The sequence below is a fragment of the Anarrhichthys ocellatus genome, unplaced genomic scaffold (assembly GCF_004355925.1).
Source record: "Anarrhichthys ocellatus isolate YVR2014 unplaced genomic scaffold, GSC_Weel_1.0 scaffold5, whole genome shotgun sequence".
Classification (NCBI taxonomy): domain Eukaryota; kingdom Metazoa; phylum Chordata; class Actinopteri; order Perciformes; family Anarhichadidae; genus Anarrhichthys; species Anarrhichthys ocellatus.
In genome coordinates, this window is record NW_022280035.1 from 755,457 (window position 1) to 768,158 (window position 12,702).

The window sequence follows — 12,702 nt, forward strand, 5'->3', positions numbered from 1 at the left end:
ACATTCTTGTCAGTTGTAATTTACTTTTGTATTGTGTTATAATATACATAACTGAACCACACAAACGTGTAATAAAATATATCTATGTATGTAATAAAGTGATTTAAAAAAAATCAGTATTCAGATGTAAAATCCCACACATGCACACGGCTGTATAGGCTGAAGGCAGCCGCGTGCATTCTGGGTCTTGAAGTCCGTCTGGGGAGGAGTTGTAACGTCGCGACAGTGAAATACGATGCGCCTACAAGTCCCATGATGCCTGAAAACATTGACGCTCGCTCTACTCTCAACACCTAATTGTCAACAGAGAAGCAATGTCCGCCGTTAGCAGGGAAGAACGGCTCTCAAATATGGAGACCGAAGAGAGAGCTTCCTCTGTGTCGACCAGGTAAAACAAAACGGTTAAAACGTTGTCTTTTTTTAAAACCGGAAATCACGGACTTCATAAAACGGTTTTTGTTTTTGGAAGGGGGGGTGTTGGGGGGACTTTTTTTTGACATTTAAAATTGTGAGTTGGTTTAAGCATCTTTACGTGAAACACGACCCGTCACTCAAGTAACGTCATCTTTTATGTAAAAGTAGTTAACGTGTCGCTGTTACGGAAGGCGGGACGTTAATTACACCGTAACGACGTTAACCGTTTATTACAAAAATGTCACATCGTACTTTCAAACCGTCGTTTTGCAACTGCGGTCATGTGGTCCGTCATCCGTGGAAGCTCGGTCACGTCAGCCGGCACTTGAAATGTAATGCTCGTCTATTCGAGGTGATGTAAAGTCAGCTCAAATGACATTTTGATATTCATAATTTCCCTGTATTTGACATTTTATAAAAATGAATCCTTAAGAGGTTATGTCAATATTTCACTGGATTCTTGTTAATGACGACCTTCAGTATGTACATGAATATTGTCATAAAATATTACTGTACAGTTTTTGAGAAAATTAGATGTAAAGTCAGCTCAAATGACATTTTGATATTCATAATTTCCCTATATTTGACATTTTATAAAAATTAATCCTTAACCAATGAAGGAAATGTTTTTTTTAGAGATCAAAGATGATTATTAGGTCATATTATAATTTTCGAGCCCTTTTTCAATTAAAGATTATACAGCAGTGTAATTTCAGATTTTATTATTGTTATATTTCACTTAATGTACAGAATTACGTTGTTTTTGACTTGTTATATCAAATTGGACAAATTATTGATGAAATATAGGTCTATTTCGGGGCTTTTTGGGCTATCCAAGCACCCGTACCGTAGCACCTCGAATAGACGAGCATTACATTTCAAGTGCCGGCTGACGTGACCGAGGTTCCGCGGATGACGGACCACATGACCACAGTGTTTTGCCCCAAACTCTCTCACTTGGTTTTCAACATATTTCACACGCGGTGCCCCCCTGACATAGCTTTAGCTTCACTGTCATCATCCTCAAAACTAGAATAAAAAAAATAAAAAACAGGTATATTTAATGTCTCCTAAAATATGCGACATGTGACTGGAGTAGCGTTAGCATTAGCTTAAAGGGAGACATTCATAGCTCGAATGAAGCAGGAAAAAGACAGAAGAGAAGCATGGCGTGGGCTTTCTTTTCTGCTGATTAAAATGCTGATTTCTGACAAACAAAAAATGCCCTCCTCTCAGGATGAATAGTGTACGTGTACAGATGGAGTGAAGATGTCTGTTCACAGCATATTGCACACACACTTGTGGTCAAATTACAAAAAATAAAAGCTTCAAGTAGCTTAAAATGACGCCATGATGCTACTACTAAAGAGACACAGCTACCAGTCCCAGCTGTGGAGACATTGGTACAGCTGTCTCTTTGTAAGGCATTGATAGGCTTTTGTACTTGTATTGTTCTTGTATGTCATTTTGAGTATTTGTCTTATATGGACACTGAGTCTGAAATAAAGTTTGATTGATTGATGAAATACAAGGCTACAGAATAACATATTATTTAGCTAGGTGGCTAATGCTCTGATCTAAATATACATGGCGTCATGCTGTGTTAGTCAGCTGTCTCACAGGTTCCACTTGGTTCCCCTACTGAGCCACCAGAGGGTGTTGCTGCATTGGTTTATCCGCTGAGGGGGTTTCTTCCTTGTTTTTGGTAGACTCACGTGATTAAATGGAACATGCCAAAGCCTTGTTGGCACTGCTATTGCTGCAAAAAGATAACTCAGGTACAGCTCACAAGTGCCAGAAAACTACAGCCTCAAAAAAAAATGTATTTAGCTGCATGGCTATGGTCAGTTATTTTGTATATACTATATATATATCGTAATGTACATATAGTATTTACATATATACCTTAATGTATATATAGTATCTGCTTACATAAGTCTGTCCTAGTTTCTTAAATAGATAAGAATAAAGCGTGTGGACTTTGGATCATGTTGAAATATCGTTATGGCCTCTTGTGAAATGTGACTTTTTTAATTTAGAGACATTCATTTTCTTTAATGATGAAATTATCAAAGTTTAAATGAGAAGTTTAATAAGTAGTAGTTACACACGTCTCTCGCTGTACTTACAGTATTAGTTAATGTGACTTGAGTTGTGTCTGCTGACCTGTCTGTCTGTCTGTCTGCAGCCACAGAGAGACAGACAGCTGGATGTTTGGCATAGTAACCAGTTCAGGCTTCTTGTTTCCATGTGGCTTTCTTGCTACAGCAGCTGTCTTCTGGCTGCAGCTTTTAAAGCAACAGTCCCGAAAACTACAGTGAACATTGAAGGGATAAACACTGCATCTGTGCCTCTCCCCTGTGGGTTTTTTAACGAGGAAGTAAACCCGACATGAGGTCCACTCTCCAAATATTGCTCTAAATGTTGGTTTAACTTCCCCTTAAGCAGTGTGGGTTAGTGAGCTGTTGGCCTGCTGAGTTTAGGGTTTTGGAAACAATTTGCCTCGTCTGTCTCCTCTGATCTCTGAGAATAATGATTTGTTTGTCTGGTGCGAGTGCATGCGTGTGTTTATGTGTCGTATGTGTGCATTGCCTTGGGTGGTTCCTCTGTCAGCTGATAGTAGCGGTAGTGTTGGGTTTCATCATGCTGCTTACTCCCCACCCTCCACCTCCAGTGAAGTTAGGGAGGGAACACATGTGTGTGTGTGTGTGTTTGTTGTCGTGCTGACGTCTCCAGACTCTGGTGTACTCGGTTTAAGAGACACATAGCAAGTCCCAGCAGGGGGGGGGGGGCCTCCACTCTGCCCTTCCCTTTCTGTCGCTTCCTCAACACAAACTTGAAGAAGAGGAGGAGTTTCTTTCAAGTTTGTTTATTGGTACCTCTTCTCGTCCCTCTTGCAGCTCCAGTCACTATATTGCGATACCGACTGTCAAAAGCAGATGACCCGAGCGTGGCATATGTGTGTGTGTGTGTGTGTGTGTGTGTGTGTGTGTCAGGAGTGGGAAGGGCCGGCTCTAACCTGATGCTATTAATACCACCTAATGAACATAATCTGAAGGGGAGGTTATCCTCTTACATTTGTTGGCCGGGTGGCTGAGGGGAGGAGTGGAGCGAGAGAAAGGGGAGGGGAAAAGCTCCTGAATTTCCACATCGAGCTGCAGTGCCTCCTGTCTCTCTTTCTCTCTCTCTCTCGCTCTCTCTTTGTTTCTCTGTCTCTCTTTCTATATTGCTCCACTGAATGGAAGAAACAGAAAGCTAAACAGATGCTTTAAAGTTTCATTTCTCATCTAATCTGACTCCCCCCTTTCTATATTTTGCCCTCTGTCTCTCTGGATGTGTTGTACCAGAGGGCACGGCCGTTAACTTTACTGTGCGGGTGTGTGTGTGTGTGTGTGTGTGTATACATACACTTGGAGTGTACTTGTTGGCAGTAATTTGGGATTAAAACACAACTTGTGGAGTACGCACAGTGGGAGCCTCCCATGTGTTTTTCCTCCAGTCATGAACTCTCTACCATCCTACTCAGGAGCTAGAATATCTGGCTGTTGGAATCTGAGATCTGATGGCAGGTAAGTGCATTTTATTTATGGATTTGTGGATATTTTGTCTCCGGAGCTTCTGTTTTTTTGTGGATGAACAGGAGAGACGGCTGCTGTCTTTGATATCAGGTTCTTGTTGAACTGCTTTGGGAAACTTTACATCTGTCACTTATTAACATGACGGGTTGAAAATGAGTGACTGCACTGGTGTTTTTTTATATCGTGACGATTACGTTCATATTGTGTTGTTGTTTTACACATCTCTGATGGAGAAATTAATGATTCGACACAACTTGTAAAGAGTAAAAAAAAAAGTAAAGAGTTGCTTCAGTGTGTGAGGAGTTTTGTACTGTTTGTTTCGACAAACACATTTAATTATTTAATATTTAGTCTTTCAGAAATATGTCTTTAGCTGAAGAAATATTCTCACTTCATTGAATTGTTTTCCTCATAACCCAGGCTGCACTGAGGAGTTGTAGTCATGCTCAGTAGATTTATGGTTGGGTTTTTCTCAATGAATGCCATGTGTTGCCTTTAATCCATAAGATCCTCCACAACGTAGAGAGGTTTCTATGGAGGGAAAAAGACTCAAGATGTAGTTTAACCCTCCGTCTTATGTACTGCTGCTGTTATCATCGACCACTAGAGGCCTCCAACGAGTCCCAATGCATCTCATCCGCTATTTGCAATTTTGCTATGTTTACTTTTTCAAGCGGTTCGGTAAATCTGAACTCCCTCATTGTTTACAAAAAATAAAGCTTTTCACATAGCAGCTCTAAGACGACTAGCGGACTTTAATTACTGATAGTAACTCACAGCTAAGAAGCTTTAGAAGTTAACCTAACCTAAGCATTGATAGATTGCACAAGGGAATGATTCCGCACAGTCCACCAGGCTTATCTTTTATGGCACCCTGGTTTGACTTTTTACTGATAACCAGCAGAATCTCTCTCTCTCTCTCTCTCTCTCTCTCTCTCTCTCTCTCTCTCTCTCGCTGTCTCTGTCTGTCCTGAATAACAGAGAAAGAGACTAAAGGTTACATCTAGGAGCTCTCTTACACAATGTACTGTAGTTATGGCATCTGGCGTTTTACAATCCTCACTGGGTGAAGTGCGGATGTCTAGAATACTGCAGTGAGTATTCAAGACTTCTGCCTCAAAGACATTGGTGATTATTTATGACATCAGTGATTAAGATTATGTCCAAGCAGTCTTTTCTTCAGGCTATAATATGTTGTACAGCACCACAGACTTCATCCGAGGGGGAGCAGGTTACTGTACTCAGCAACGGGTCAGACCAGTTCTTACCTAATCTTAATTAGTCACGACCATAAACTAACTCATTGTTCTTCACCGTCCTCTCGACGTGCCACTCAATTAAACTCTGAGCGCTCGGTTGCCAGATTCTGTTACAGAAGTGTGCGTGTTGAAATACAGGTGAGTCGTACATGAAGTTCTCAGAGTGGAAGAAGTATCGGTGTTGTGTAGAATATGTTGATCCACCAACATGTTTGGTTTGAATAGTGAATGCAAATTCATTGTGCCTGCTTCCTACGAGACTCTCGTACCTGCTTTGAACGACTTGTCACTTTTTATCTGTCAAAACACTTCATCACAAAGGTCTTAGTCACTGCAACTCTCTCAGTGCTGCATGATTCAGTTGCATGAGTGGGAGGGGCCGTAGTTGCTATAGTTTTATCGAGTCAACATAATTTTTTTCCACAGAGGTAGTAACATATAGTGCACTTTGGTATCTGCAGCAGTTTACTGTACATGATCAGACAAAGCTCACCTGTTAATCATTAACCCACAGGAGGCTAACAAGGTCACTGTTCTCTGAAGTTCATCTGTATTCCATCCCAAAGACGAGCTGCCCGTTTGTGTTTGTTTGTGTCACAGGAAGGAGCTTTGCTCAAAGGCAATCCTGCAGATTACAAACCCTGATTACATGTCACTGTTTGTAATGAGGGTGATTTAGCTCATGTCTGCGCAATAAAACAATGAGAAATTGCGAGAGTTAGAGAATTGTACGCAAAACCAGTAATTTGAGCAACAAAACGGTGACGACATGTTCTGTTGAGTTGCAGCGGAGGCAGCGAGGGGTCTCTGGACCGGCTTCTCCCCACAATCAGCACCGGCCTCTCCCCGAGGAAGAGGACCACCAGTCAGTGCAAGTCCGATCCTCCTCTTCTGCGCACCTCCAAACGAACCATTTACACCGCGGGCCGCCCGCCGTGGTACAACGAGCACGGAGCGCAGTCCAAAGAGGCCTTCGTCATCGGTAGGACGCAACAAACACTCATGTTTTCTTTCCTTTTAGGAGTACGTTCTCCAAGTCTGAATCTAAAGTCTGAGTAAGAGTCTAAATCTAAAGAACTGAGTCTAAATCTAAAGTCTGAGTCTAAATAACTGAGTCTGAGTCTAAAGAACTGAGTACCTCTACTAGGACACTGTTGAATTTAAAGGTCATTTTGTATTGATACCCTCTACAAGCAGATAAGAAGTGTTTTTTACAGTAATAAGTGAACACTGTATTTACTGCTAATGTGTATCGACGAGCTCTTTCACATTGTTATTGACATTGTAACAGAGTTAGTAGTGTCTCTGCTTTACCTTGAAGAGAGCTCTGGTATCTGTTTCAGCCTGCGTCCCTGCATGACAACGATAGCCTACAGCGCTCTCAGCACGCATGTTATCAGGGTGCCTCGTCAAGCCAGCGCTTGCACAGTGCGTTCCCACCAAGCAAAGGTATTTTTTTATTACTTTTGCAGCCTGACAGGTGTCTCATGTGGTGTCTCATGTTGTGTCACAGGTCTGTGCGGCGGCAGCGCTTCAGGAAAGACGACGGTAGCTCGGAAAATCATCGAAGATCTGGACGTGCCGTGGGTCGTGTTGCTCTCCATGGACTCCTTTTACAAGGTGTGCATGTGTGTGCAGTGTGTATTTACTAAACAAGCATCAATCACATACATGTTTGGCTTCCCACAGTCACATGATGAATGTGATTCAGGTGAAGAAAAAACACTTATTTTAAGTTATTTCATTTTGATGCAAAGATTGGTTTATTAGCAGTAACGTAGCTCAACATCGAAGTGAAAGCAGTGCTCGGTTTATTTAAACATAGAGGAGCAATACAAATATTTTGTTCCTTAATTAAAATCAATTAATTATCATTTTGGCCATAATGGTGCAGCTCAAGTAATGATTGTGTGTGTGTGTCCATTTGCACACAACCTCACATCACAACATTCATAAACAGGTGTGTGTTCAATAACATGTCTTCTGTCAGACTAGTCTAAAGAAAACATCCTAAACACACATTCAGGTGTTTATTTTACTACTAAATTCACCAAAAGTTACCTTTACATAATGCCTCATTTACATATTTAAACACAACATTTCAGATAAAACTTGTCTTGATGTCAGTAATGAACTGGGGAAGTTTCATGGTGTTTTGTAGTAGTTACATTTGAACTAACCCTCCAGTGGCCTGAAGGAAGAGACAGAGGTGTTAGATTTAGGATCCGTTGGACCCCAGAGGGGGAAATGAGGACAAGAGGAGAGGAAGGAGACAGAACGGATAAAATATTAGAAGAGTCAAAGCACAGCGGTGAGCGAATTGGGGGGGGAAGAGTGGTGGAATGAAATGGAGCGTTCTTGCCGCTCTGCGGTTATGTAATCCCGGGTTTACCAGTGGCCAAGTGGCCAGTTTGCACTCTGCAACACCAGACATGAATTCATATCTCCCGTTTGTGTTTCCTCGTGTTGAGCCTGTTACCCCAGTTCATCACACTAAGTGTGTAATGAGTTCACTGGATTAGTGTTGCTCTTCTAAATCATCCAACATTCCAAGTCTGAGGTTGTAATGCTGGGCTACCCTAAGGGCACACACACACACACACACACACACACACCACCTGGTACAGACGTCACAGTGGCGCATGATGTTCTTCCTAAATTTAGGTCCCCTAACTTCGACTGCTCTTGAACGGTCTCTAAGTGTTTTTGCACAAGCTCGTGTTAACGATACGTAAAACCACGATCTGAGCCTGTGTGCTTGTTTTTATTACAATGCATTCGTGTAAAACTGTTGATATGCAAACTTTAATGTGAGAGTCTTGGCAAAAGCAAGAAACAGAGACAGATGAAATATTTTGCACAGAAAGTCTTTTGCTGTTGTTTAATAATCCCGGCGTTGTGGCGATCCTGCAGGTGCTGACCCCAGACCAGCAGACTCTGGCCGCCAGCAACGACTACAACTTCGACCACCCCGACGCCTTCGACTTCGACCTGCTGACGCACACGCTGCGCAAACTCAAACAGGGCAAGAGCGTGAAGATCCCCGTGTACGACTTCACGACCCACGGGAGACAGAAGGAGTGGGTGAGGATGAAACACGCACGGCGGTGCACTCTCAGTTTTTCTCTCGATTACCTAAGAGGTTTATAATCTCCCTCCGCCAGAGCTTCAGAGTCACATCGCAAATCCGCCTCTCCAGATGGCCTCCGACAAGCCGTTGTTGTGATTGCTCGTTCTCGTACTTTTCACATTTCGGACTTTCTCTCAGCGGTCTAATTAGGATTGATGGTGACGTGCTGCCTGTATGTCCGTGTGTAACAACTCATGCAACGTTGTGTCCTCCACAGAAAACCCTGTACGGAGCCAGCGTCATCATCTTCGAGGGAATCATGTCCTTTGCTGATAAGAAGCTCCTGCAGGTAGGGCAAGGTTATCGTGCTGATGTCAGCTTTATGTTTGTGTGCATGGAGTCAAAACATGTTGTTTCTGTGAGTAATGTGGGAGGGAACTTATTTTAAATTCACTCACACCGACCAGTTTCGTCTTTGCAAAAACAGGCTTGTCTTGAAATGTAACTTCAAAACACTGGATTAGGATTCATATTACTTCTTTATTTATATGCATGTAATGTTTACTGAAATGTGCCACGCACAGAAACACTGAAGACATGTTTAAAGTGACAAGATTCATATTCAACTGTAAAATGTCACTTACTTAACTTTTTATACACAGACTAATACAACAAAGTTAATGCTTTCAGGTGCTTAAATGTTTTTGTTTTAATAATTATGAGTTTAAAAACATATTTTTCATCTTCAAGTCTGTCTATTGAGAAGGATACTGCACTTATTAATGTGATTATAGCTGATATTAATTAAAACTCATTGACCCTTTAATCTTACATTCAGTACAAAGCTATAAAACAAAAATATAAAAACAGAATCAATTATAAAGATGATCATTTATTTATAGAGACTGTTTTGTGTGATTATTTCACACATTGTTGAGAAAAAGCACAGTGAACTTTTCAACACATTTACAGCGATTCCATTATCAAAATGACGCTCTAGAGCAGTGGTCCCCAAACTAAGGCCCGCCTCCACATTTGGCCCGGCCCCCTGAACAATACCAGAGACGCATTATGATTTTTTTTCAGTCTGGCCACGCAAATCCTACACTAGCCCCTGTCAAATAGAACGGAATAATGGCGAAAAGGTTAGGTAAGAGAAAAATTGATTCAGAATGCAGGGTATTTAACCTGCAGTGGTCAAACGATTATTTTTTTGTTCAATGCAAAGAAAAGGCTGTTTGTCTCATCTGTCAAGAGGCGGTGGCGGTATTCAAAGAATACAATCTGCGCCGACACTATGAATCCCGTCACAAAGACAAGTATGATAACTTGCAAGGCCAAATGCGAGCAGACAAACTCTCAAAGCTAAAAAGTGGACTGTTAGCTCAGCAGAATACATTTGTACGCCAAGCTCAGCTGAACCAGTCATCCGTTCGGGCCAGCTTTCGGGTTGCTCAACTGATAGCAAGCAGCGGTAAACCTTTCACTGATGGAGAGTTTGTCAAGAAATGTTTGAATGCTGTCGCGGAAGAGGTGTGTCCCGAGAAGAAAGATGTCTTTAATGCTGCGAGTCTGTCGGCGAGTACAATCACCAGACGCATTGAAGAAATCGGGGGTAATGTATATGCCCAGCTGCAGCAGAAGACGAAAGAATTAGACTTTTTTTCATTAGCACTGGATGAGAGCACGGATGTGCAAGACACAGCGCAGCTGCTCATTTTTATTCGTGGAGTTAGCGCAAACTTTGAGATGTGCGAGGAGCTGGCAGCCCTCCAAAGTCTCAAAGGGACTACAACGGGGGAGGATATTTTCGGCAAAGTATGCCAAACCATGGAAGAGTTGGACCTAGACTGGTCAAAGCTTGCCAGCATCGGGGCTCCTAGTATGGTGGGCGCGTCTCGTGGTCTAATAGGACGCATGAACCGGGAGATGGAAGAACGGGGTCTCACCGCCCCGATACAAGTCCACTGCCTAATTCACCAGCAAGCACTGTGCTGCAAAGTGTTGAAGTGGGATTCTGTCATGAAGGTTGTGGTGTCATGCATAAACTTCATCAGAGCAAAGGGACTTAAACACAGGCAGTTCCAACAATTCCTGTCTGAACTGGAGTCTGCGCACGGCGATGTGCTGTACTACACAGAGGTCCGATGGTTGAGCCGGGGCAGAGTTTTGAGGCGTTTTTACGAGCTGCTACCCGAAATTAACTCATTTCTTCATTCAAAAGATAAAACGGTCCCAGAGCTGATCGACCCAGAATGGAAATGGCACCTCGCATTTTTAACAGACGTGACAGAAATGCTGAACAGCCTTAACTTGCAGCTACAAGGCCAGGGGAAACTCATTTGCGACATGTATTCTCACATAAAAGCATTTGAGGTGAAACTTGCGCTGCTTTTGGAACAAGTGAAAAATCACAACTTCATCCATCTCCCTGCTACCCAAAACCTCTCTGCAGAGAACCCAGCGGTCCCGTTCCCAGCTGAAAAATGTGTGGAAGCACTGGAAATGTTGAAGGCGGAGTTCGGTGTGCGATTCCAGCAACTACATGTTAATGCAAAAGAAATCCGTCTTTTCCAGAACCCCTTTCTTGCCGACATCGATGAAGCCCAGCCTTCTTATCAGTTTGAGTTGGCCGAGTTACAGAACTGTGATGTTCTGAAAGACGCATTCAAGCCCAACAGTCTCATTGACTTCTATACCGCCCTCCCAAACGATACGTACCCTAACATAAAAAAACACGCAATGAAGATGTTTACACTTTTTGGCAGCACGTATATCTGCGAGCAAACCTTTTCACACATGAAACACCTGAAAACTCCGATGAGATCAAGATTGACAGATGAACATCTGCATCAGTGTTTGAGACTGGCTGTGACTAGAATGGAACCTGACATTCAACTTCTCACCAGCCAGATGCAGGCCCACAGTTCACACTGATGAACATACGCTCACTTTTCTGACTTGAATGAGTCATTCTGAGTACAAACAAATTTAATCATAATAACATCTACTGGGATAAAATCCATCTCCACAACCATACTGGTAGTGAAATGTATTGTGCTGTGTAGGTGCTGTACCACTTAGTTTGGTTTCTCAGCCTGCTTGCTTTGTGGTTTTCACAGGGAAGTTGATGAGAAAGAGCTGCAAACAGAGGTGTCTACAAGCCTACTGGAACCTACAAAAGGATTATAAGGAAGGAACACTTTGAGAACTTTGAGAGACTGCTCATATGAGTCATTTGAGTAAGAGATTCTGCTCTGACAACTAAGCTAAACTTTTACCTGTTAAGATTGTGCACGGCACAACAGAAAGTTAATGTTCAATGGACTTTTTTTCTGTGAAGAACCCAGAGAGGGTTATTTGGTTATTATTTATTTCATAAATAGTGTTATTATATATTTCCCGACTTTATTTTTTCTGTGAAGAACCCAGAGAGGGTTATTTGGTTATTATTTATTTCACAAATAGTGTTATTTATTTCCTGACTTTTTTCTGTGAAGATCCTGGAAAGGGTTATTAATATTTGGTTATGTGTGGCTTTCTGGAAAACAATAAATGTTTACATTTAGGCACCCCTGCAATCGTCACACTTTTTCTGTTACAAACTGACCCCGGCCCCCATCAGAGAAGGGAAAAGTTATGTGGCCCTCACAGGAAAAAGTTTGGGGACCCCTGCTCTAGAGTTTGAGCTTAAATCAGCACAAATAGAATGAAGACGGTATATTTAGCTCGTCATTGTTTTCATGTCGTCTAAGTGTGAATGTGTGTTATAATATGAAGGATAACGCTGCTGTGGTGAAGGAGTTTCCCCCGTGGTGATAATGATTGGCTCAACCGCAGGATCTGCTGTTTTATTTTCTGTTTCTTTTTGGGAAATGGATTACTTCAGTTATCCTTTTTAAGAATGACAAAGATGACAGTTTGAAAACTAATTAAATACTTGTTTATTGTTAAATGCAGAACTAGGCGCAGCGTTTCTGAGAGACAGAGAGAGAGAGAGAGAGAGATGCAGAGAAAGAGAGGACAGATTCATTTATCCTCCATTGTTGTCATTAAGTACCAACATGTAGGAATGTGACGGTTGGTCTTTGTGGTATTTGTCCCGCCTCTCCTCTGTTGTCATTGGACGGCTGAGTAAAAAGTGACAGTGACGAGCACAGCGGTTTAACCAAAGTTAAACCTTTTTCTCGGAGTGTAAATACACAACACTCCCATTGCAAATAATTAAAAAATAATCTCTTTGGCAAACAGATGTTTATTATAGTTATTCATCAAGATAAGGAACTCCACCACGGTCACGTGACTTCACGTTAGACTATAAAGGAACTCCACCGCGGTCACGTGACTTCACGTTAGTCTATAAAGGAACTCCACCACGGTC

At 42.1% G+C, this 12,702-nt stretch overlaps 1 protein-coding gene across 6 annotated transcripts in view; it reads left to right on the top strand.

The window, feature by feature from the left end:
- Positions 1-259: 259 nt before the first annotated feature.
- uckl1b (uridine-cytidine kinase 1-like 1b) overlaps positions 260-12,702 on the top strand; it is a 20,735-nt gene continuing 8,292 nt past the window's right edge. For 2 of the 6 annotated variants that reach the window (XM_031844937.1, XM_031844935.1), the window contains exons 1-6: positions 412-3,983; positions 6,040-6,233; positions 6,595-6,679; positions 6,765-6,871; positions 8,165-8,335; positions 8,599-8,670. In XM_031844937.1, coding sequence (XP_031700797.1) covers positions 3,977-3,983; positions 6,040-6,233; positions 6,595-6,679; positions 6,765-6,871; positions 8,165-8,335; positions 8,599-8,670 — 636 coding nt within the window. In that variant the 5' untranslated portion in view covers positions 412-3,976. Of the gene's footprint in view, positions 389-410; positions 3,984-6,039; positions 6,234-6,594; positions 6,680-6,764; positions 6,872-8,164; positions 8,336-8,598; positions 8,671-12,702 lie in introns of those variants that run through there. The other 4 variants (XM_031844939.1, XM_031844938.1, XM_031844941.1 and 1 more) reach the window with 2 other exon arrangements.